Raw genomic sequence first — 25,737 nt, forward strand, 5'->3', positions numbered from 1 at the left:
GCGTTGAGGTGGCGATGTGTGATAAGGCAAGCCCGTCGGCGGCTTTGCCGACGTCGCCACCACGCCTCTGTTCATTTACGCTGTGTATCCGTGTAATCATCGCGCCGATGCAGGACTTATCGGTAGGCTGTTCTCCGCACATACCGAAAAGGCGAAATATATTTTGCAGCACACCGCGACATTAGCCACAACGCAAATAGAGGCGCAGTTAACGACTACGCGAGAAAATGTGCACACTAGCCTTAAGGTATACGATGAGCCACTACAGATTAAGAATATTTTTTTTAATATCGCAGTGTCGCTCCAAAGGCGAAGCATCGATTGCGATAGCAAATTAGTAGATAATATTACGAACATTTCAATCGAAGCAGCGGCGGCAGCAAGCGCTAGCTTCGCGCGCTTTCGCTCCAGGGCATGCGGTTTGCCTGCAGAAAGTGAACGGTGTGCTTAACATCTCACGATCGTCCAAGTGAAAAAAAAAAAAAAAAAAAAAAAAAAAAAAAACGCGGCTATGTGCTCAAGAAAACGCAATCACTTACCTGTGTGCAGAAGTTAGGCTGCGGCTTTGTTCGCCTTCCTTCCATCATGAATTCTGCCGCGCAACTCATCTAAACTGCCAGGCTCGAACATCACCGGAAGACCAGTGGCTGCGTCAGCGAACGTCTTCAACGGATAAACATCCCACTTATCATCATAGAGCAATTTCACTAAAACTTGCGTCATGATGTCCAAAAACAAAAGAAAAATGCTTCCAACAAAGCGCGCGCCGCACGAACCACTGCACAAGTTCAGACGAGTGACAGAGTCGAAGACCGGTCGCAGCCTCAGTATCGTATTAAGTTAATAAAATCGTTCCTACTAAAAATAATCACTAAAATCCATAAATAATGATTGATAATTTTTGTTCATAGAAAACATAATAAATTTTGAAGGAAAACTTAATTTGTAGCGTAAAAGATAACTAATACGATTAACAATATTGCGACTACGAAACTAACGGCACACTGCATACCGTTGCAAAAGACTGCTCACAATAAAGTCACGCACGCACGCACACACTTAAACACTCATGCTCAAACACTGGTGTGGCGTTTATTGCGTCACCTAGGAGTAAAAGGTATTACTAATATCTTTATTTTTATGAACAATAATTTGTTTAAGTAGTTTGCACCATCTTTGCAGATGACGCGGTAAAAAGTAAGGTATAACGTGGGCGCGTAACTGTTGTTTGATTTCTTTCATTTCTCTTTGGCCTTCGTTTGTTTCACTGAACATAGGAGAGCTGCAGGCTTGGGAGGCTTCCATGGCAAGAATTTTATCGCATGCTTCTGCAAGGCGAGTGTCGGGAGCAGCCGCTGAGACAGCGATTAGCTGCGTAATGTTGCGGCTGTTGCTGAATCCGAAACTCTTTCAACAGCGCTGTGGTCTCAAAGCGCGTTCGTTGTTTGATATCTAGTACCACGGCCGTTGGATAAAAAAAATGTATTATGCTTTCGAGACACAGGGTGTGGCACAGGAAATTCTAAGACCTCTGAAGTGTATGTTTACAGCCTGTGCGCGCTTGCATCCTACGGCTCGCACAGCGCGTCCGATGCTCAAAGGTAGCGTCGTCGGTTGTCGGCGCCTGCCTTATCGCCACCATCCGCGCTGCAGCCGTGTCTACTTTTGGGGAACTCCCCATGCACGCAGTCACCGTGTTTGCAAGTGAATTTCACATTCTTTTGCTCCCTAAAACGTGCGCATTTTGGATCGCACCTATGGCTATGCCATATGTTGTATGTTAAAACGACGATGGCATTTGTACGCCGGCGAGCAAGTCACTCGTGGGCGATCATGAAGATGGTTCAACGTCGCAGTTTCTACGTAGCGTAAACGGCTACGAAAGCGGGCTGGTCCCGGACATAGTACAGTCTAACATGGCGCCTCAAAGCGCGAGCTGTCGCAAGAAGACGAGGAAGTTACATGGGCGCGCGCGCCGAGCATTCAAAGCGCTGACTGGTTTCGGAACGAGAGACGTACGCGTGCGCTCGTTGCCTAACGGTTAGAGCACCGGGCTGCTGCGCTCGAAGGTCAACGTTCGGTGCCAAAGTCGGTCACACACTGTTTTCTTTTTACGAAAGCGAGCCCAAACTAGAACCTACCTACCTACCGCAAAGTGACAAGAATGAGGCAAAGAAGGCTTCTTAATAAAGTTTTGAATTGTCGCCTTCATATGCAAGTCCTAATTAGTATATGCTAAACTCAACTGCTACACAACAAAAAAAACAACTACGAATATCAACACAAATTACTCAATAAATTATTTATTGAGAAGCTCTCAATGGTAATATCATTGTGCAACTGTTGAGCGAACTCAAAGACTTTAGAGACTTTGTTGAGAGTCCGTTGATTCAACAATACCCCAACAATACGTCAATAGAAAATCAACAGTCATTTTTGTACGGGAAGTTATTGTTTAGGCATTAGACGCTAATCGAATTGACCTACATACCTAGAATGCGACTCTTCTCGCGCGCCGCAATGTTTACTCGCGCTTGCTCCCTAAATAAGCGAGCTGCAGTGTCTCGATCCCTCTCTCGGCAGCCGGAGATCAGCGTCCGTTGTCTCTTTCGGGGCGCGCGCCCCCACCGTCTGTGAGCGAAGAGAGGGCTGCCGGCCGCCCCCTTTTTATAGAGCGCCCTTTCTATATAAAAGACTGCCAGTTCGGTAATGCCCTCGCCGTCACCGCCAACAGTGCATCGCATGCATCCCGTCGTCTCCGTGGCTCGGAACCGCCGCCTGCTAATCTGGGCTACGGATGCTCTCATCCTTCTCTCTCGCCCGGCGGCAAGCGGACTCTGCGTCTTTGTGTCTTGCTCGTTGTCTCCCCCAGCGCAGCGCTATTTTATACCAGGCGGCACGCGTGCGGCGTTGTCGTTTTTAGAAAGCCAGCGCGCGAGTCAACACGAGTGACTAAGTGTATAGTAAGAATCGTCTCGGTTGCAGTCTTGTGGCTATAGTTAACGCCCTCACATCTTGCGATTTGTATAGGCAGAGCTGTATATATAGCTGGCAAGTTTCAAGCGTCTCGTTCTGCGTGTGACCCTGTTGTCCTCGCCCGTGTGTGCGCCGATTGCAATTTGTAGTTTGTGTTTGTTGACTTATTGGCTTTCGTGTAAACGTATATACGTACACCAAAACAACCCCTCCGAGCGCGCGTCTCCACACGTCTTCTTTGATCCATGCGCACAACGTGGTAAATAAAGCGTGAGCGCAGATGAGCTGCAGTGTCGCCGGCCTTGCATCCCTCTGTTCCTCACTGCGTACTTGCTGTCGGATGCCGAAACTGAGAGGGCGACCATCTTGTGTTTCGCAACCTAATGGTACAGAAGAGCCTACACTTACAGTATTCCGCATGTGCCCTGTTGGAGGGATCACGGATAGAAGGGGGTTAGACTGCGCATTGTGTGCGGGTAGTGTGTTACAACTAACGATTACGCATTCGGTGCTGCATGTAATAGTGCGTCGTCTTCTTTATTACGTGTTTCAAGGAAGATGCGTGGTGTTATGCTCAACCTACGTGCGTTTCTTGGCTGCATTGTAACTGGACCCTTGCGTCTCGTATATCTGTTTACTAAAGAAATGCCGATTAGCTCTGGAACGTCATTCTTCGACGACAGTGCCAGCCGGTTCTTGTTCCTTATATGGTTGCCCGACGTGATAACCGCATCCCCACTGCCTTCCACGCATAGGTGTGTGTATATATATATATATATATATATATATATATATATATATATATATATATATATATATATATATATATATATATATATATATATAGTTGGTGAGGTGGAATTATAGTTTCATGCGACATGGTCTGGAACGGTTCGGCACTGTGTAGTGCATATACTACAGGCCTATGCCATACGCAGGCTTCACTCCACATGCTTCGACGCGCGCACATCTCGCTCGCACCGCGTCTTCCAATCATCTCTCTTTCTCGGTCATTACCATCGCGTTCTGTCAGGAGAGAGAACCGTGCGATCTCGCTCGTGCACCGGTAACGAGCTGTGATGAGATCATTGACTGCACGGCACGGTATATACTGCCGCTCCTGCATGTACTTGGGATGCCGGTATCCCCCTCCATCCGTTTGCATGCCCGGAAGGTCTCGGATCTTCGCTCCTGGCTGCTGCGTCGCGCGGTCATTACGGGCGCCATATATAAACTAGACGCCATCACGCGTCGCGCTTATCGTACCTGCAAGAACACGGTCTCTGCAAACCTGTAGAGGACAGCCCTGTTCGCAGTCATCTTCCCGTCCCGGCGGTGGAGGGTGTGGCTGCAGCTTTTGGAGTGAACGTACTCGCGGAGTGCATATGCCGATGCTAGACTCTTTCGGCGTTCTTCTCTGGAGGTACCTACTCCCCTCTCCCCCTTAACGTATAAGTACTCATCCGAGCGAAAGCTGTAAACAGGCCTAGACGACTGCTCTAATGCGCGTGCGCGGCGCGGCACAGGAGCCACAGCCACGGGGGCTATATTTCCATATGCATGTCGCTCAGAATCATTAATTCGCTTCTGGCTGTGAAGCACAGCCCTCCCCCCCCCCTCCCCGGGGGGAGGGGGGGGAATGAGGAGGAGGGTTGCTGCTACCATAAGGTGTACTCCAGCGTGCCTTCCATGTATACCGGTATTCCGAGCCGGTGAGTGTGTATACGTATACAAGATAGGCGGTTATGCGTTACAGAGGCATTTTTGGCGAGAGGGTATTGCGCACGCTGTAGACGCCTGTGAAACGATATGGCACGTTGCGTTGGCCCCCGTCGGTGCTTGTGTGCGCGCTCGTGTCGTCGACCTTTAAGTATGCATATTGAACGAAATAGCTAGCGCATCGATATTACAGGGTGTGACTTCGGCGGCGCTTTCCTTGCTCTCCTGTTGTGCAGAAAGGGTTCGGAAGACTGTACTGCATGGTGCGGATGCGCTCTACAATTACTTCTGTGAGCGCGCGCATTATTATAGCTCACCGTCGCTTCGCTCCCACCTGTATAGAGCAATATGCGTAATGTCGTCGGCGCCATTGTCCGTCTGTTTTACTCTCGCTCTAAACGCAGCTTCCAGGACGTCGCGCTGCCTCAGCCATGGCTAACTATACTCTTATACCTTCTGTATACGAGTCGTCGACTTCGACTATCTATCTTTTATACGAAAAGATGCATGACGAGATCGCTCGATTAGATACTGCAGGATGCGGGCGGAATTCGCATGTGTATAGCGCATAATGGTAGCGCCGCGAACGATCGACGAACTCGTGTTTCAAACATTACAGCGTTTTATGTCGTTGGCAGTGGCGCCGTCTGTCTGTAGGCTGTGTTCAAGCGAATCGCCGATGATACTTGTTTCAACGAGCACATATGTTTCAGTCGTATGCTGCCCCGATTGTTTTGGCAGATACATTATACCACGAAGGCATTTCTCGGCTTTCGCTTTCTTTTTCGGGGATAAGAGTCACGCAGACGAAAAAAATTGATGGTGGTGATGATGATGATTATGATGATTACCTTGTGAGGACGTGGTTTCCCCTGCCGTGGCCCCCAAGAATGACACGGAGACCATTTAGAACTAAAATCTACTAAACTGTGCTGTCTGCTACGTGTAAACTCGTCGTATGCAGACGACGACTCGTGTATACGTAGCAGACGACAGCCAGACGACGGGCCCGAAATGTGTTTTTGACGAAGGCTTTGAACTAACCAGGTTTTAACATTACTGAATAGCAAAACTGTTTTGCTCGTTGAAGAGAGTTAATTTTGCTGCTCCCGGTAGTAGTAAAACAGCCTCAACTTTCTCTCTTGCGTTTCACTTCATTCGGCAGTGCTTTTTCTTTAGCGCGCTCGGCTTTATTGTTGCCGACAGAGCAGGTGGTGGTTCCCAACACCTGCTGGAAGAGGCGACAATGTTCCTGCGAAAAACAATTCCGTGCGCTCCGCGTCTACCGGCCCACCTTGCCAACATTGCGCGACCTGGGACGAAAACGGAGAGAGAGCGCCACGAGGGGGCGTGACGCGACGGGGGAAATTTTTAATTGTTCCGGAGAGAGGCGGATGGTGAATTCGTTAACTCGGGAGAACAAATGACGCTTTCACGGAATAGAGAGAGAGAGAGAGAGTGAAGAAATGAGAAATGCTCGAGTTCGTGCTTTTTCTCTGTGTAAACGTGGGCGGTTTCTTCCGCTCTTCAATATCGCCGTGACGGATGGTTGGCTGACCTTCATAACCTCGGCGTCTGCTGGCTTACTTTTATTCTCATATTTTCTTATTTCTTGTGTTTTAAGAGAGTCAACTTTATTCTTTAGTTTACTCTCATCCTGTGTTAGGAAGGGACGATACGTAAGGTACGCTAATAAAAAAAAATATTAAAATACAGAAAAAGGGGGGGAGGTGCAATTGAGAGTGGAGGTCATGACCAAGTCTAGCTGGCATAGTACGCATACGGTATGTTATACGGCGACGGCGCCGTCTCATTTTGATTTCGTCTCCGCTGCAGCGGGCGGGCCTTCGCTTATCGATGAATCTCGCGCCCTGACGCAGTTTTTACGACGGGCCAAGACCGATCGAGCTGCCCCGAGTCTGGTCAGCGCGCGCGCTCGAAACGGTGGTGGGGGCAGTGTTGCCTCTCCTCCATCCAGAAAGGGGCGACTGGAAAGGAGGAGGCTACAGATACTCGCGGAAGGTCCTGGAAAGCGTGAGTGAAACGAGGGAAAGAGAAGGAGAAGATGGGCCTCGGGCGAAAAAGCAGGCAATAATCCCTAAAACAAAAGGAGGATTCGGTCTGCAGGCTTCGTCCGGGGAGGCCAAGCGAGCAACTTTCTCGCAACGAGAGGCGAGAGGGGGGGTGTCATGGGGGACTCAGGATTGAGAGGGGGGGGGGGGGTGGAATCCATGCGCTCGCTGGAGAGTCTAGTCCCCCGAGGAACCCCCCGCCACCTCCGCGCCGCAGTCTGCCTGCCTGGCTGGCGCCTTCGAAGAAATGCCGCCGAATATCTTCCCTCACTGCGCGAGGACCGAGTTTGCGGCGCTTCGCGGTGCCTCTGCCTGCCGGCACACGCTCTTCCGCTCCTTTTTCGCGTGCACGCTTGCAGCAGCTCGGCCGGGTTAGTTTTAGCTGCTTCTCTCCCCCTCTCGCCCATCTCGCTGTTCCCGCTTCATCTTCGCACTTTTGTTTCTCTGCTTCTGGCGCGCGCACGCTCGTCACTTTCTTTCCGCTGCGCCCCTATGTTTCTCGGCCGTGGAATGAGAAAGGCGCCTCGGCTTGTTTTTGCGCTCCTCCGCGCGCGCCGCTGCCGGAGGAGCTTGATTGGGTTGACCGCCGAGGTCACGTGATGCCCCCTCCCCCCACTCCCTCCTTTTTGGTGCGCGCACAACACACACACACACATCTAGACTGCCTGTGCCGCCTAAGCTGCACTTCAGCCACACACCACCCGCCGGGAAATCTCGCAACCGTGTGTGTGTGTATGCTTTGGTCTGGCTCTTCTTGCGGGCGCTCCTTCGGTTTCTCGCCCTCTCCCCTCTTCAATCGCGTTCTCACTGCGACGTCCAGCGCCAACGGACCGATGCAACAGCCGCGTAAATCATTGTCAGAGAGAAACATTTGACAAGTCCCCTCCTCGTCGTTTCCTCCCCGCAGCGCCGCTCTTTTGCTGTTCCATTTTGTTTTTCGCCGGATGAGGACGGACGTGTGCTGCAGCGCTCGCTTCTGTCCGCATGTGTGAACGCTCCGCGCCGAATGTGCGGCACGTGCGTTCAGCTGTTCGTCTGTTGAGCGGCAAGAGAGCGAGGTATGCGCGGCACCATCTGCGCAGCTCGCCGAATTTCTTTGTTTTCTTTCTTACTGTTAAACAGTGTTAGAGGGAAGCACAGTCCGTGTTCGCCTTGTTGCCGCTGCTGCGGGCGTTAATGAATTTGCCGAGGGAAAGATTAACGAGCACCCCGGAGAGATTGGGAGGGTGTTAATACCGAAAAAAAAAAAAAAAACACGTCGGAGGTGTGGGGGCGCAGCATGCTATCTCACTACTTGCCTGCGCGTCAGCTACGGTCGCGTAGGTGCACCGGCCCGGAGGGGTGCAGACTTTGTGCACAGCTTTCCGCGAAACAGCAGAGGTCATCTGGTCTGGCCGAAGAAGAGGCGCGGACTCTTGAACGCTTTCCATCACGCGGGGGAGGGGCTTGGATATATAGCACAGGAGAAATCAGCGTTAATTAGTACCTTCGCTGGTGCATGTGGGGCGCGGAGCATTTTTTAGTTCATTAACGGAGCCAGCAAGAACTTGTGCCGGAGAACAGCGGGAAATTGGTTAGACGCCGCCTTAGGAGCATACAGTCGCTCTAATAACGTTTCGCGTGGGTAGAAAAAAAATTAGTATAGCCTCTATTACAATATTATAAAGGCGGTTATTCTACGCTGTTTTCTTTTTTTTTTCATTCTAAGCTGTGCCATCTGCATATCATCAAGCGCGGCTATCACCATGACAATCAGCTATCTATCTATCTCTTTTTGTTTCATTTTTTTTTGCTTTTTTCAGACCTAAAAATATGTTTGACAGGTGTGAGGAGCGTTCAGACACAATTTCGATTAAGTCAACTGTCTCTGTGTCGCGGAATCGTGACACGAGCGCGGTGTATATAAAAGCAGATCGCGCCCGCGTATGACATCGGCCGATTAATTCGCTTTTTTTTTTTTTTTTTTTTTTTTTTTTTTTCTATCTCGCAACTTTGCTGCGAAGGCGAGCGGCTCGATCGCACAGGCATGTCGCACTTTGTACTGCACACGTACCGCTGTGACTCTGCCTCCGGCCTTCTGCTAGCCCTCTAACGAGCAGACGATTGCCGTCCGATCCCTGGTTTTCCCACCCTCCTCATCGCGCATGCGCGTCTGGCTTGGCGCAGCCGTATTATGATTTACGCTCGAAGCGTGCTCCGCATTTTCCGGCGCGCGTTCAGAGCGTTCGCTACTCTGTACTATTATACTATTACTACCCCCTTCCCCTCCCCCCGGTTGCTCCGGTGCATGGGAATGGCGTCGCTTCAATGGGTGCCGCGTCGCGAGGTTTTTTATGGCGCGGGGGCAACTCGACCGTTATGTAGGGGCCGGCCTGGTTAGCTCGCCGCTCTCGGTCACGGCGCTCGACGAGCCATGAAAGCGCAACGGGCTTTGTCAGCTGGTTGGAGTGTATCTTCGCCATCTTGAAAGGCCCACGGTTTCTTTTAGTGCGTATAACACCCAACACTTTTCTCGAGCACGTCTGGCGGCCATTTTGCCGACAACAATTAAATTTTATGGTGCCGCCGTGGGCTTCGTCGCTCCTGAACCGTGCTAACTGAGACCTTCGGCAGATCGATCTTACCCCGGCCAGCCTTTGCACATTGTGTTCATGGGATGGGAAATGATGACGCTTTTTTACTGATTTCGAATTTGTTCCCGGTGTACTTGGTCTTTCGCGACACGCATTTTCGCGTTTCCCTGTCTCGTCGTGTTTCCGGACTCTCTCCGCCCCGTCGACCTCGACGTCGCTATGGCTGCTGTGGTGTGTCGCGGAGGATCCGAACAGAACGAGCAGCTGGGGTCGGGTGGCAAGAAACGAGGGGGTCCTGGGCAGGGCAGGGTAGGGGGCGTGGGTTGAATCCAGCCCCGTTCCTCGCTTCTCTTGTCAGACCCTACGACGAACCCCCCTCCCTCGAGTTATCCTTCACACCGCCCTTCTTGGCCTGAAAGGGCGAGCGAGCGAGTTGCTTGCCGCGGCAGCTTCACCTTCCCCCTCCTCTTCCTACTGTTCTCTTTCTGCTGCTGCTAAAGTGTCGTGTCTCCGCGTCCCGACCCGCTGCTCCCTGCAGCTCCCGTTGTCTGGTGACCCCTCCCCCATCACCTCCGTTGCCAGGCTCTTTTCTATGCCTCCGCGCGCGCGCGCGCGAGCGCACGGCCTCCCTCTTTTGTCGGGGGTGAGCCGGCAGCTCTCGAAATATCCGCGCTGTACTCACCGACGACTCCTTGCAGTGAAGCGAACGCCGCGGGATCCCGTCAGCCGAGCTAGAGCACCGGCCGCGCGGCCTCGCCCCCATTGTTCGTCGCTAATGCTTTCGGGACGCCGGTGTTTTTGAATGGAAGGATCTCCGCGGAAGGGTTTAAGCCACGTTCAGTGGGCGAGGCCGCGCCCCCTTCTTCTGTATACTCTCCCGCGACACACGCAGCCGGTTCCTCGTTATGGCCGACGCGACTCGAGTTATAAGCTTCCCCTGCACTGCACGGAACTGGGGAGATACGGTATAGTATAGTTTGCTGTCGCACGGTGGGGCGACCGCGGCAACAGCGGCGGCGGCCAGCAACAGTCCGAAAGAGTGCGGCCGCGAGAAAAGCGGAGCGGCTTCCGGGCTTTTCTGTCGGGTCTCGTCCGGTCGACGTGCCGATCTTCTTCCAAGCCGTCCGCCTCTGCAGCGCTCGATAGAGAGACGGCCCGTGGGCGCTGACTCCGAGGTTCTTTCCTTTGAAACACATTTCCTCCTTTCCCTGTACGGCTGTCTCGGAATCTCAATCTCTCTCCGCGTCCCGTGTCGATAGAGAGGATGGGCCGCGCCCGCTTTACTCTCGGTTCACTTTGCGTCATTGGAGTGTTCCGAAGTTATATATACGGCTCGTCGATTTGGTAGGTAGAATGAACAGATCAGTCCGCTAGCCTTCGTGTCAGAGCTCGTGCTGCTCTCAACGCTGAAATACTAATTCCGCGTTCGCTATGTAACTGTGCAGTGTTGTTCACGCAAGACATCCGCTTCGTGTTGAGACTGTTCCTTCCGGTTCCGGCCCCACATGCCTCCTCCCTTCGACCTGCTGTCTCTCTCTCTTCTACACGTGCATTCGTAACAGTAACTGCAGCTTCTTCGATTCTCTCCCCGCCTTTGCCTCCTTCCACGCGCGCCGTCCTTCGCATACCAAAGGGCGGCCCTGTCTCGGTGACCTTTGCCCTCGTCTAAAAGCAAGCACAGAGCGGCGTTCGAACGGAGTCCCTCGCTCTCTGGCTTCCTTCCTTCCGTTTTGAGAATGAGCTCCTTTCTGCTGTCCCCATCGGAAGTATTGAGACTCGGAGCGGGGAGAACCTCGGAAGACCCTCACCGCTGCATGTGCACGCTATATAGCTGTCAGCACCTCCGCGCGCTATCCGTCGTACACGACCTATCGTACCAACAGCCTTATCCAACAACAGCTAGCATCCCATAAGGTTCCGACTATTTTCAACAGCCGTATATATAGCAGCCGCCTTTCGGACGCTTCGCACGTCGTAACGCGGACGCCCGCCGAACCGTATAGTATACAGTCTCGATAATACGACTCCACACGCGATCCGTCGTATATGCTATGTATACCTGTCGTATATACCAACAACCAGATCCAACCATTTTCCGACACGCACTTATGACTGCTTACACTCGCGTACTTAGACGCGTTTCGCAGGCTTGGTTGTTGAGTGAGTTGTCGACGAGTGTTGCATGGCCGCACCGAACTCGGGGATTGCGAGGAGCGCGCCGGGACACTGATAAATGGTAAGCAATAAGGTTATAGGCCTATAGCCCTGTGGCGGCGCCTTGTTGAGAGATCGCATGTCCTTAATATACCCTTTTCGCTTTCGCGTTGGTTTCTGGCGGTCTCTCTATATAGACTGCCAGCGATTACGAAACGTGTGACAGCCGCGGCGTTTCTGCGCTGTCGATGTGCCAAACTGCATATACGGCCGCCGCCGCTGGCACCATCTCTGCATGGTTGAGCCCAGCGCGCCTCTCTCACTGTGGCTGCAGCGCGTCTTTTGGGGTCTCTTGCTTCACGGACACACCAACGCGGCATCTATGTATATATACGTACGTCGCAGTTGCTGCCAGCGTAATCCGAGTTCGCGCTTTCTTAATATTTCTTTTGGATGTTCTCTTCCGTCTCTGCCGGTTGTCAAGAGCGTCCGCTTTTCTTTCCCAACGCGATTCCGCTTGGCACGAAAGAGGCGTCTTTTTTACTGTTCGCACTAAATGCAGTGCGTCCGTGTGTTCATCTCACCCTCAAACCCCCCCCAACCCCGCACTATTTTCTCGCGCGCTCGGTCTCCTGGCTTCGTGACACTGATCAGAATCTCGGCCGTAAAGAAAAAGAGACCGCGCGCTGTGTGTATGACTGCAAATGGGTGAGCTTTGTCTCGGCATCGTCGCCAGCCCGTTGCATACATTTGCAGAAAGAGTCGTCCTCGACGTCTTAATCCCTTTCGTAAAGTTTTTTTTTTTTTTTTTTTTCCCTCCCGTGGATTATGCCGAAGCGGGGAAAAAAGAAAAAAAAGGGGGGGGGGGGTGAACCTGCCCCAAGAATCATCTCGCTATCAGTTTTCCATTTCTTTTTTTTTTTATCCTATATTCATTCTCTCGTTTCGTGTATATAGCCAAGTGCTTCCTCGCGCGCATTAGCGTTCGAGTCTCTCTCGGGGTGTTCCTTATCGCGTCGGCTGTGTGTACTCTTCGCATGCTCCATATCTGGTTCGACCCGCGCTATATCTAAAGCGGCACGGAGTAGCTTTTATCTCACGACGACGCGGTGTTGAACCGCGAAAGGTCAAACGGGAGGGAGGGCCTCCTCTGCTTCGTCAGGATGTTGAGGATTCGCGCTGTGTCAATAGTACGGCAGCAGGCCTTGAACGGAGAAGTAGAGAGGGGGGCATACAAGCGAGATGGAAGGCGTATCAGACGCAATATGTAAGCACCAAGAAAAATAAAGGATAACGGCAAGCTATATAGGTGCCAACAATCATATATACTTCCTTCTCCGCGCCTTTGTACAACGAATGCGCATTGCAGGCCTCGTAAGCACGTATTGTTTTTCCACCCCTCTTTATTTTTCGCGTCGATCGACCTTTCTTGTCCTACTTAGCTATATCTCTTTGCCCTTCATTTCCCTCCTCGGGTGAAGCTATTGTGATCGCCGTGGAGGTCTCGCTCGCTCGTTGAGTATTCCGCGTACCAAGTGCCTCTTTTGTGACGGCTCCTCTGTATCCAGGCGGTGACAAGAGACACCCGCACTGCAAATTTGATTGATTTATTGATGGTAGTTGTTGTAGACATCGAAGGAAAGGGGAATGGGGGCCCCTCGAGCGCGCCTACCATGCAATAGGATGAAATCGAAAGATGCGAAACTATAGAATCTGCGCTGTACTTGGTATGGATTCGTTTCCGAAGAATCAAGCGCCGAAAGACGGCCGGGAAGGAACAGACACAAGGCACCAACGTTCGTCTCTCTCTCTCTCCTGTGTCAACGTCTTTTGTCGACGTTTCTTGGGTGTTGGGGCAAGAACGCAACAAGGTGACGCGAGCGTATTCGTTTATCGCCGTGTCATTAAATTTAAACGAAATTTTGGGCTTAAATTTCGCACTGGGTTACGACTGACGCTGCAGTGAAGGTCTCCGGGTTAATTCTTTGCCGCCTGGGGGCTCTCTAACGTGCACCTTAGTACACGACCGTTTTAACATGTAACTGTCCCCCATCGAAATGCGCCCAGAAAACGAACCCTCGACCTCGTGCTCGGCGGCCGGACGTCCCAACCACTGATTCTGTGTCGTATTCGGCGCCGTATATCGTGTCGCGCCTTCATATTGCGTCCTTGTCCTTAGCGCTGCTTCGCTGTCATGATCGGCCAACAAGAGTCCACCGTACTATACGTGTGTTTGTTCCATCTTCCTCCCCTAAACTCTGGCGACTCGAGCGTCGGTGTATGTCGCCGGTCCACGTGTGTGAGCGTGCGTGTGTGTCGATGCATTAGCGCGAAAGCCGTTCTTATCAGCGCTCCGCGGGCAGTGGCAAAGAGAGAGGAACCACGACCAGGGTCTAGAAGAGAAGTGGCGGCGAAACGACGCCGACGCGTGAAAAAAAAAGGTCGCCTGGAGAGTTGACCTCAACCGCCGCGTATAGCCGAGTGCGCCGACCGCCGGCGTTCGTTCGTTCGCACACATGCCGGTGGTCCTGTTTTTCGCACGGCCCGGTTTTCTCGCCAACGATTGCAGCGCGACATGATGACTGGCGCGCCCGTCGCCCTTCCCCCACGCGGAGAGAGATTTTACCGGGGAAGCAGCTTGATCCAGTCTAGAACGAGCAATCCACTGGCTCAAGGAGGTTCGACGCCATCTTTCAGGAATGATCCGCGAAGCGCACTGCGCATGCTCAAGAGACTGCTGCTGGAGGTGTTGTGAGGACTGCCGTTTGTTCTGAATGGTCGAGACGGATTAGTTGCGTTTAATTTGCGCTGAACATGCGCGTGAAGCAGCGGTCGCACTTGGGAAATATCAGCGCTTGCGTACGTCCTCATTATTCATGTTTGAGTTAACGTCATTTTTTTTTTTTAAGTGCGCTCGCTCCCTCGTCAAAAATCATGAATCACCAAGTACCTATTAAACAAGCGCGCTCTTATGAGGACGGCCACTCTTTCTTTTGCGTTAACTTGTGGTGTAAGCGCTCGTGCAACAACAGTTTGTGCTTCCGTTGGTTCAGTGATGGCTACACAGTGCGGAAGGGACAGATTCTCTCTTTACAATTGGCGATTGTGTCAGCCGTTTTCGCTTCTTCCTCACTTCCTTCACGAACGAGCCACGTCTTCCGTTTGCCTGATAGCGGTCGCCGCCTTCGACGGCGTAGGGAGGCATATCGCTCCGGGATTGCGTTGCGCCGCGTTTGCATGCTTTTACCTCTCTCTGGCGCGCGCCATTTCGGACTTCCTCATTTGCCATTCAGAGAATTGTCGACCTTTAGTTCTGGTCCAACACTCTTTAAACTGCGCTAGCGGGCACGACTTCCGTGCGCGATGGTTCCAAGCGCTGCCGCAAGGTGTCTCCACCGGTGCTGCTTTGTTTGTTCGCGTGTTTCGTTATTCGTGCATTCGCGTCTGCTGTACGTGTCTAGTAATTCATGCTTTTTTTTTTTTTTTTTTTTCTAGAAGAGCCGCGTGGCTGTTCTTCGTTCCATATACCTAACCACGCGTTTGCCCTCTCGAGCTATAGTTGTACATTTACAGTTCTGTATACCCCTTTTGTTAGTCCGACCGGGAACAAGAATTTTTCTCACGAGCTCGATCGTCGACCGTCCGCCAGCGAGCTAAGCCTTTTAGATCATCCTCCGATCCTCGGGGCGCGGAACAAAATTGGCCCCAGTATATAATAACGGTGGGTCGGCTGAGCAGAGATCGGCTCGAATCCCGCTTTCCTTCTTCCTATCTCTCTCCTGAAATTGTTTTAGTTCGTGCGCACATTCGGCGAGGCCAGCGCAGCTTGTTAGCTGCAGGCCGCCCGGTGATGGGGCAGTGCATATAAAAATACGACGACGACGACGCAGAAGAAGCAAACAAACATGCAGAAAAATAAAAGAAGCTTCAATGAGCCGACGCTTCTCCGTCGATGGTTTTCAGGCGGCGAGCGCGCGTGATTGAATCGGTTCCGAGCGGCTGCGCAAATGTGCGTGTGCGCGCCTTTGACAGATCACGCGTCCGCGGTTTTTTCTTTGGTTTTTTGTTTTTGTTTTACTTGTGTGTGATGCGAGGCGCTTCTTCGGGGGGTGCGCGTGACCCGTCCGTGCGTCAGCGCGACGTGCGTGTGTTGCCCCAGTGCGCGGACGCGCGCGTACACGTATACGTTCGTTGGTCTGCGGAGAGGAAACCGCGGCTGCTGCATGGTTTCATCCCCGGGGAGAGAAAGGAGACAGCTGCGCGATGGTGGCGCTCACGAAACGCCCATTTCGGAACCGTTCGATTCATTGTACTATACTTTCTTTTTCGTTTTAGTTGCCCCACGCCGACCCCGTCTCTGTGTAAGACCACTATTTTGTTCGTGCATGAACGCTTCACGTGGCTCGTTGTGAATGTCTGTGACCAGGGTTCCAATCTGGGCATCGTCAAATCGCGCCGTATTGTCGAACTATCTTATGGTACACCATTTGGACCCAGTCAGAGCTGACAGGATTAAGGCGAATTCGATGATATGGCGGATTTGGAACAGCACACCGCATGCTGTCAAAGTCCGCCATATTGTGAGCTACCGCAATGTTTGCATTTTCAGCACCCTTCCTCGAGCTTACTCCTGCAGTACACTTCGGTGACTAAGAGGCTAAAGAGGCTGTCCGCTTTATCTGTGTTCAAGCTCGTGTAACGAGCGTGCGAATTGAACGGATCTCTCAGCAGCGCGGCTCAGCGCCCCGCAGTTCCCCCGCGTTTGGCAGCCGTTCAGCCTCCCACCCTGCGCCATCTTCTTAAGTAGCGTGTAATGATGGTGGTGCGTGGATCGATATATGTGTATATATATACATGCGGCGCGCGCGTCATGATTCACGATCCTCACGCGGGTGGTGTTGGTGAACTATTTCCTGCCGCGCAACAGCAGGCGGTGCCGGTGTGGTTCGGCAGTGCTGTATGGAAACGTATTGGTTGCGGTTATTTCGAGATCTCACGCCTCTGCGCGCGCGCTCCTGCTTGGGGTGTGCGGTTGTTCGTTCACGCTTCTGAAAGCGTGCCAGCGTTATCGCATTCCTCGCGCTGCTCTTTCTTCCTCAGCTTTAAGATGCCTCTGCCAAGCCGCCTCTTTTGGCGGAGAGAGCTTGCTTTGTCACTTCTGCCTTTGGAATGAGAAGGTTGCCGAGACAGATTCAGCGAACTCGCGTTGTAACGAAATCGCTTTATTCGAACTGTCGCTTTACTCGAACTTCGGCTCGGCTCAGTATAGTGGCGGTGTCCTCGCGGCTTGGTGCGAATGTCGAACCAAGCTGGAAGTTAACGGAGCGTTTTCAAGTCCCATGCATGCGCATGGGCCATTCTGTGCCCACTACCTCTACGTAAGCTGCAAATACTTTTTTTTTTTTTTTTTAGATAATGCAGATCCCAAGTACTGTGTTACTCGGCGGTACCGAAGCTTTTTTAGGTCCCACACTGGGAGCTAAACGTCTTTATCGCTTTACCCTCATGAATATGCCGTCATACGTAGGAATAAGCACATGTTGATTGTGAACAAGGCTTCCGTAGCGAAGCCGAAACGTCTTTTACTCAGTTTTTATTAATTTTTTAGCTTTTATTTTCGTCGTTCGTTTTGTTGCTTCATATCTTCATTGTCTGTACTATAGCGGCGTTAGATGGAATGGCTGACGTTATAGTTGACCGATCAAAGTTTACTTTAATATAGCATTAACGAAGTTTTTGGTGTTGTCAACATTAAAAAAAATATATGAAGAAGCCTTCATGCACATTTTCTTTTCTTTTTTTTTTCTTTTGCTAAAATTTTCATTCTATAAAAGTGTGTTGTTTGACACCTCCTTGACACCTCCATGCGTCACTGTATCTAACACCTCTAAGATTCTACTTCTTTTAAGATGTACGTGAAGGAACCAGGAAGATGTATTCATCTTATCAGACTTTATCACACTAATAGTAGTGCAGTGAATCGATGGGAATTAGATGTGCCCCGGAACTGCTCATCTCGTGAGGAAGTTCACCTTAACAGAGTTTGTTTTAAACGGAGTCCGCTAAAATATTTATATGATGTTTTAGTTTTGCCAGGAATTGTGCGTGTGTGAATCGCTCATGAGTTTTCTTCCTTGTTTGTCTGTGCAGGGACATCAGTCATAACGAGTTTACCGTGTTGGACGCCAGGAGCCTTCAGCACTTCACTCAATTAAAGCGCTTGTGAGTAATTCATCGCCGATGCACTTTTGCAACCTTTAACTTATAGACGTACTTCTTGCATGCGGTGTGAAAAGCAAGTAGGTCCTACATAAGTCAATTGTTCAACTTTTTTTGTGAGTGGTACAGTCGAACCTCGCTATAACGAAGTCGCATTCGACATGGAAGCACCTTCCTTATATGCACTATTCGTTACAGGTGTGCATTCATTATTCGCTATATCCAATATTTTCTTATATCCGTGGTGTTCGTTATATCGTGATTCGACTTGTTCCAACTGGCGTCTACGTGTGCAGTGGCACTGATGAAATGTGAAGTTTGTCACTGCATGTTTCTTAATAAATCGAACCTTTATATAACGAACACTGATATAACAAATTATCGAATATTATGCAGTAAATATGAAATGTTATTGCCAATATCATCATGTAGTGAATATATACTTCTAATTAATATTGAATATAATTTGAATATAATCAAGACATTTTTGTGTTATATGGTACTTTCTTATAACAAGGTTCAGCTGTATTTGCATAAGCCAGTTGCATAACATGCATACCCTTTATCATTAGCCAACAAAGTTAATTAGTACAGCATTTTTCCTTGCATTTTATATGGACAAGCCTTACTGCCAACTGATGAGTGTCGAAAAGGTGAAATCTGCTAGAAGTGATAACCACTTCCGTTGCTCTGGCTGCATGTGTTGAGTGTGTACTGCTTCTTTACCTCATCCTTAGTGGATTTGGTGGGGCAATCTGCGATCAATTGAAGGACATTCAGAATTTAAAGAAGGCTGTTAGGAATTTAATGCCTACGCCACCACTCCCAAGATAGCTCGGCCACTCCACCTTGCACAATACCCGGCATCTGCCGAGTATACTTGTATTGTGTTTTCCGTGCACGCCCTGCCTCTCTCGAAGCAACTCGTTCAAAACATAACATTACATACCCTTTGTGGCATCCATAGATAGGTCATCTAACACAAAATTTGTAAGTGAAGTTTCTGAAAGCAGGTGGAGTGCATGTCTCGATGGTTTGTCACTCTGTCTCGGCAGGGCAGCATGATGAGCCAGTGTGGCAGGTCTGTTTGCACACTGACAGAAAAAGCAATTTACGAACTGCTGATGAATCCTGAATTGGGAAAAAAAAGGGCGACAGAGAACCAGATTCTATATAGCATGAAATATCAGCAGAACCAACTGCTCATAAGTAGCCTAGCACGAGCTAAGAAGCAGTTAACGGCAGCCAGAATTTTAACCAGGTGGTAAAAGAAAGCTTTTGCCCCGTGGCGAAGTGGAGATATCAAAATCGCAGGTCGCGGCTCTGCGGTTCGCAAACTGTGCTCAGGAATAATTTTTAACCCATACCACATAAATAACATTTATGTAGTATAGGTCACTATTTTGATGAAAACTAAATATGTTGCGCTCACTATAGCCTAAAACAAATATCTCGAGTACTGTAACATCATCGGGACATGTATCAGTGGCATTTCGCTCTTTTTTATTTATTTTTTTTTGTCCCTCGGAAGTGCTTACATGGAGTTTTACAAAAGCAGTGCTAACAGTGATAACGGCAATCTTATTTCAGAAAAGCAGCACACAACAAGCTCTCTGCAGTTCCAGATCTTGGCTCTCATTCCCATCTAACTGAACTTAACCTGTAAGTTGATATCCTGCTAAACGCATACGGCAGTGCCAATAACATAACCAGTTCTGACGAGTTTCCATTATTGTTTTAGAGCTCACAATGCCATACCACAACTTACCAGTGACCTGAAGAAGCTTCCTCAGCTGGAGACTTTGGACTTGAGTTTTAACAAGATCACATCTATTTCTGGAGGTGTCTTCACCAACAGTTCTAATCTTCAATACCTGTAAGTACCTGGTCATAACCTTCTGTAGTTGCAAGGCTCATCAGAAAACATTCTGAACCACCTGTTTTTCTGCAGCATCTGTTACGGACTTTCAGACTGCATTTGCAACATAGTTGGCAGCACTGTAGTGTTTCGAGAGAGGGGAAAAAAAAACAAATAAAGAACACTCTGCTTTATTTTTTGCATTTTTATGCACAATAAAGCCTGTCTTGTAGTCTTTGGCTCCTTGTAATGTTAGCAAAGATAGGCTAAAGCGCATACGCCTATGAGGAAATGCTTTGTCAGTTCCACGAATCTTTTTTCACGTTCCATGCAATTTCTTGCATGTCTTGAAGAAACTTTCTAACAGTAACTGCAGAAATTTAAGCAACTGCAATGTTCCTGGAAGTTAGCTTTGCAGCAAGTGGCGTGCTACACAAGCGCCTCTCTGCATGAGCTCGAACTGACCTGGAAGTTTGATTCCCCTGTGACTCCCCGTATGATTCCATAATTCTGTTTTGTCTTGGACTTGGCCATGTGACTTCCTAATGACTCCGTGAGTCCCGTAAATCTCTTGTGACTTCATTCAAGTGACTCCTTTTGTCTTACGCGCTAAGAAAATTTTGCAGCCTTCTGGGCTTATCTTGTCCCCAAACAACAATCGTCATCTATCTTGTGTGCCTTTCCTTTCTCTGACGCTGTGTGCCCGATACTTCCAGGTGACGAATGGCATGCTCGTTATTGGCATGACAGCATTCTTGACAGGAAAGTAGTGAGCGCAGAGTTTTCAAGAAAGGAAATGCAAGCAATACAGATGATGATTATTTCTTGGAGACAAGATATGCTGCAAAGAGTAATTTTTGGAATGTAGCTGACCTAGAAGTCTACCTCCTTTTGACACCCTTGCAACTGCAGTCCAGTGATTATTTTGTCTCGAACTTGGCCATGTGAATCCATTTGAGTCCCTCATGACTCCCTTTTGACTCCAGTCCTGTGATTCCTTGTTGTCTTGGTCTTTGTCTGGGCCTTGACCAAAGTACTCTTTATGTTGGAAACAGCCAGCCTCATTGAAGCCCAACCACAGCCAAACAGACAGGCTATTTTACAGGTTGTTTGCTCATCAGTGCAAATGTTAATGTGCACACTGTTACTCTGCATTATGTTATGCATCAGTTACTGTCACTTATGCACCCTTTGTGCAAAGCTCCATGGTTCTCGAATTCTCATTTGTGTTGCCCAAGTGTCCGTTTTAAAACTCTAAATGTTGTGGCATTCGGCCAATGTGGAAAAATGTTTGCTCTTATTTCTTGCACAGATCACTAAGTTCAAACAAGATTTCGAGCATCGAGAAAGGTTCTCTCGACAACCTCACGAGTTTGCAGATACTTCAGCTCAACAGGAATCGTCTCGCCACCATTCCCAAGAACCTGTTCCTGAATCTTAAAAGCCTCAAGCAATTGTAAGTTCCCCAGTCGGCCTGTTTATGGCTTCTGAGGTGTCACAAAGGGTGGCACCTCATAGACCACCAATGTCGTATAGCGCTACTTTGTTGTTTGTGTGAGTACTTAATCGCTACTTTGTTGTTCGTGTAAGTACTTAATCGCTGTACCAGTCTCAAGATGATAAAGCAGACAAGAGGGCTTCATATTGTAATAGCCTAGCGACATGCCCCAGTATATTTGCCGTCAAGCTACTCTGCAATGGAAGGGGAAAAGGAAAAAGAAAGGCCTTAGAATAAGTTGGGCCAGTGTGTCAGTAATTTAGTCGGCACTTACTGAAGGCACTGTAGTCAACTTCAAGCAAAGTAGGTAGGCCTTCTCCACTTGCCAAGGAAGCACGTCTGAGTCAGATGGCAACGATAGAAAAATGGCCAACACTGGCTGTTCAAAGTGCATGTATTCACGGTGAAGCTAGTTTTCAGAATTTTTAAGTGAGGCGGGTTTTAAAAATTGCTTTTAGTGGAGCTTGTTTTTCACATTATGTGTTCAGTTGGAGTAGATGTAGTAGTTCTGTATTGGGAGCCCCTGTAAAACATAACATTGGCAAATCAGTTATGTTGAAGCCCGAAGTCACATTTCACAGAGAAGCGACAGTGATGCTTGAGGATGTTATTGCGTCTACAAACCTGCCATGTTTTATCCTAAAGCATGATTAGAATGCTTCGCTTGTGATGATGCCAGGCGTAATTGTTTTACATGTACAGGAAGAGAGCATGTTTTTTTGTTTGACTGAATCTGTGGAATTGTTTTTAAAAATGCATGCCCGTTCAGGCTGAACAGGGGTTGAAACATGACAAACGTTCTATTTAACCTTATACAGGGAGCTGGACAAGAACCGGATCCGTGCAATTGAGGGCCTCAGCTTCAAGGGCCTCGAGGCATTGGAATCTCTGAGCCTACGCAAGAACCTCATCAGCCACCTCTCTGATGGGGCTTTCTACTACCTCGGCAAGATCCAGACTCTGTGAGTGGTTTCCTCTGATGTTTTTCTGATGATATTACAAGTACACGAGACAGTGTAGGTTGTTGTCTTGACAGTCCATTTAGAAGGTCTTAAGGCGAGTGGAACAGCAGGGTCAGCTCAACTCGTCGGTTATGTGAGCATGTTGTAGGGCTTTATCCTTGGTTAGTCATTTTTGGGAATGCTTTAACTTTTGCAAGACGTGACATACAACTCGGCGTGTCATATGTGCGCCGGTCTTTTTTGTTTACCGACCGGCTATTGATTGCACTCGTTTTTCATTAGTTAATGTTTGTTCTATCCATGTATGGTGTTTTTTACTGCTTACCAAAACTTATCATGCCTCTGAGACTTGAATGATCTGTCTTTTCAGTAAACTACTGATTTTAAATACATCTCTGGTTTTCTTATCTGCTTGTATGGGTAGCTGGCTTTTCATGTAACTAGGTTTACTTTCTACAGCGTAATCACAGATTTCATTCTCTTAGTTCTGTGATGGCTAAGTGTTAAGCACCGCTCCAGTTACTTTCAGTCTCTTTCAAGCACGGTGGAATCACTGGCACAAATGAGCGTTCTATTGCTGTGTGCCTTGTTTTGCGCGCAACACCTGCCCTGACCTTCTCATTTTGCAACTGTGTGCAGTAACCTGGATTTCAACAACATCACGGCTGTGACCAACGGGTGGTTGTACGGAATGTCCTCTTTAAGATCGCTGTAAGTGTGCTGCCGTTGCACCCGAGAGATTTTATTGTAGAGTCTTCCGTGTGTCGTTTGTGAGCCTCACCATCTTTCTTTGGCCGTGCAGAAACCTGACCCACAATGCCATCACTGAGGTGGACATGGGGGGCTGGGAGTACTGCAAGAAGCTGACCCACTTGTAAGCATTCACTTTTGCCATGATGTAGTGCAAATAGTCTTTCTAGCACACAGGTGGACAGACAGGCATATTCAAAGAGCCACAGAAGAGTTCATCACATTGTTCTAGAGCTACAGAAAGACATGGGAGTTTGAGACGCTAACATCATGTAGTATGTAGAACTGCTGTTCTCCCTGCTAAGGAATGCTGGTCTAGTTTCTAAGAATAGCAGATGCACAAGTGCATCAAAACTACCTAGTTTGGCAAAAGCCAGTAGAACGTAACATATTATTAGATTAAAACGGACATTGACTGCCTGACCAAACAGCCGTCCAGGAGCCTCAACTGGACAACTGCCTGCGGCTTGTAATCTGCTGTTTGGCCACCCCTGGTCTAGAAGGCCACTTGGAAATGTATTGTGTTGGTGTAATGCTGCTGCGTCTATAACTCTGGCACATCACTTGGTTAGTGGTAATAATGGTGCATTTTCCTGTTTTCTTGCATATTTCAGAGAATTGACCTTCAACAACCTTCAGGCCATTACTAAGAGTACTTTTACGAAGGCAGAGTCTCTGCGCTTTCTCTACCTCGGACACAATGCGGTCTCTTACATTGAAGAAGGGGCCTTCAAGCAGCTTAACCAACTGAAAGAACTGTAAGTGCTTAGAAAGTCAAGTACAGCCTGTAATGACAGAAGAATGAAAAATGATAAGCATAATGATAAGAGATGTAAAGAAGGCAGTATGGGGGATTGCAGAGGATACATAGGTAGCTGATATTATAGTTAAGATTAAGGTGAAGGGGGGTGGAGTTAGTTCATGTAATACATAGGGCTATGTAACGAATAGCTATGTCAAGAGAAGTGAAATGCACTTGGTTGTGGCAGAGGTTTGGATGGAATGATGGGATTACAAAATTTCCAGGCACAAGGTGCAGTTGGCTGACATAGGATAGGGATAACTAGAAATATTTGGACAAGGCCTTCATCCTACAATGGGTCTAATTGGCTTATGATGAAGAATTTGTCAGCTTTGTAGGTTTCGTGTTCTGGGATCACAATTAATGATACATCGCGATGTGTTGCTATTTCGTGATCTTCTATTTAGACACATATGTTGACATTCCAGTTCTTGACCGCCAGTCTTGCAGTCATTGATGGCTCGGCACCCACTCATCATGCTCCCAACTGTACCAATGCGTTTCAGGTACCTGGACCACAACGCCCTCTCGTGGACGATGGAGGACACGAACGGGCCCTTCTTGGGCCTGAGCAGCCTGACTCTTCTCACCCTCTCCGACAACTTCATCAAGTCGCTGACATCGAGGGCGTTTGCTGGCCTGGGCCGCCTGCGTTCTCTGGACCTCTCGAGGAACCCGATCACCACCATCAGCCAGGGCACCTTTGCTCCTCTGCGCAGAAGGCTGACCACCCTGTGAGTCCTACAGCACATCATTCACTCTGTGCTGCGATGACTCTTAAGGGCCGTTTATAGTCCGACGTAACGCGCGCGCGAGCACGCTACGTCACGTTGGCGAAAACGAACCCCTCTGTAGTCCAGCGCACCGGCGCAGCCAACGTAACCGGCGGCTTCGGCGCGCCCCGACGTGCCCGGCGCCGAATTGTTGAAAAGAACTGGCAGTGTTTATTAAGAGCAGCTGGCTCGGGATTGGCTAAGAGTCGAAGATTTCAGAAATGTATTAGGGGGTATGAATTTGGATATATGTAACTATGGCTGTAGATCTCGAGCCAGAGCGTGTCTACTTCTTCCTCTTCTGTCCTGGTCTGCTTCTCTTTTCACACGCCACAGAATACCTCCAGGCGACAGTTCAGAATTGGGCTGTAATCCATTTTATACTTGGCAGGCAGCATTGTAGAAGCTACGCAGGCGTTACGGTCATACAAATGTCATCCTGCGTGTTTCGCTGTGCGATTGTACAATGTTTTCGACGGAGCAACTGCTTCACATATTACAACTCCAGCTTGCGGGCATAAAGTTACGTCAAATCACATATTATTTGTGCACCTTCATGTATTCAGTGTGCAACACACCAGGTTTCAATCATGAGCGCAAGCACTGCACTGCTGGTAACAGATACGTGCCACTCCACTTGTTTGGTAGTAAAGAGGTTCGGATCTACGCTATCTTCCACGCGATAATTATGCTACATTTTGTGGCATAAAAGTGTGACTCTTGATGTTACATTGAATTATGTGGCACATACCCGTATATATTTCTTTCATAGTTAACACTCTTTGTTTGGTTGCGAATGCATGCCTTTGTAGCGTTGGCTGCTATGTACGAAAAGGAGTATAGTTGGTTTCTGAATAGCATGGCAAACAGCAAAGATGACAGGACAATGAAGGCGTGAATGTTCTTGCCATGAATGGTATTCCCTGACTGCCACTTGGCCTTCTTATTTTCCTAGCCTTCTGGACAGCAGCAGTCTTCTGTGTGACTGCAATCTGCTCTGGCTGCCTGCATGGATTGTCCGCAAGAGTTTCCAGGAAAGCGTCAAAGTGCGGTGCGGCCACCCGCCCGCACTCGAGGGTCTGCCAGTGCTCGACATCGCAGCTGAGAACTTCACGTGCAGTATGTATATACCTGATTTAGTCGCATGTCGTAAACGTAGATTCTGAGGATCTTTTTCGTAATATATGGACTGAAATAAATGGCACTGTGAGAATTTTTTTTTTTTTAAGGAACCAGGGGTGCTTGAATGTGTTTGGTTATGTAGAAAGTGAGGTTACATGAAGTCGTAGCAGTGCCTGTATGGTAGCGCAGCAGCAAGAGAATACCTATTGACACTGAACCTAATCATAACTGTCACTGGCATCATTGCCTGTTAAGCCAG

General features: G+C 49.1%; 1 protein-coding gene across 1 annotated transcript in view; it reads left to right on the top strand.

Moving 5' to 3' along the window:
- The window catches only part of LOC119461178 (leucine-rich repeats and immunoglobulin-like domains protein 3), a 106,869-nt gene that overhangs the window by 70,616 nt on the left and 10,516 nt on the right, over positions 1-25,737 (top strand). The window contains exons 2-11 of the mRNA XM_037722397.2: positions 17,645-17,716; positions 19,304-19,375; positions 19,455-19,589; positions 20,884-21,027; positions 21,888-22,031; positions 22,671-22,742; positions 22,834-22,905; positions 23,396-23,539; positions 24,090-24,317; positions 25,312-25,475. Coding sequence (XP_037578325.1) covers positions 17,645-17,716; positions 19,304-19,375; positions 19,455-19,589; positions 20,884-21,027; positions 21,888-22,031; positions 22,671-22,742; positions 22,834-22,905; positions 23,396-23,539; positions 24,090-24,317; positions 25,312-25,475 — 1,247 coding nt within the window. The remainder of the gene's footprint in view (positions 1-17,644; positions 17,717-19,303; positions 19,376-19,454; positions 19,590-20,883; positions 21,028-21,887; positions 22,032-22,670; positions 22,743-22,833; positions 22,906-23,395; positions 23,540-24,089; positions 24,318-25,311; positions 25,476-25,737) is intronic.

The sequence above is a fragment of the Dermacentor silvarum genome, chromosome 8, assembly GCF_013339745.2.
Source record: "Dermacentor silvarum isolate Dsil-2018 chromosome 8, BIME_Dsil_1.4, whole genome shotgun sequence".
Classification (NCBI taxonomy): domain Eukaryota; kingdom Metazoa; phylum Arthropoda; class Arachnida; order Ixodida; family Ixodidae; genus Dermacentor; species Dermacentor silvarum.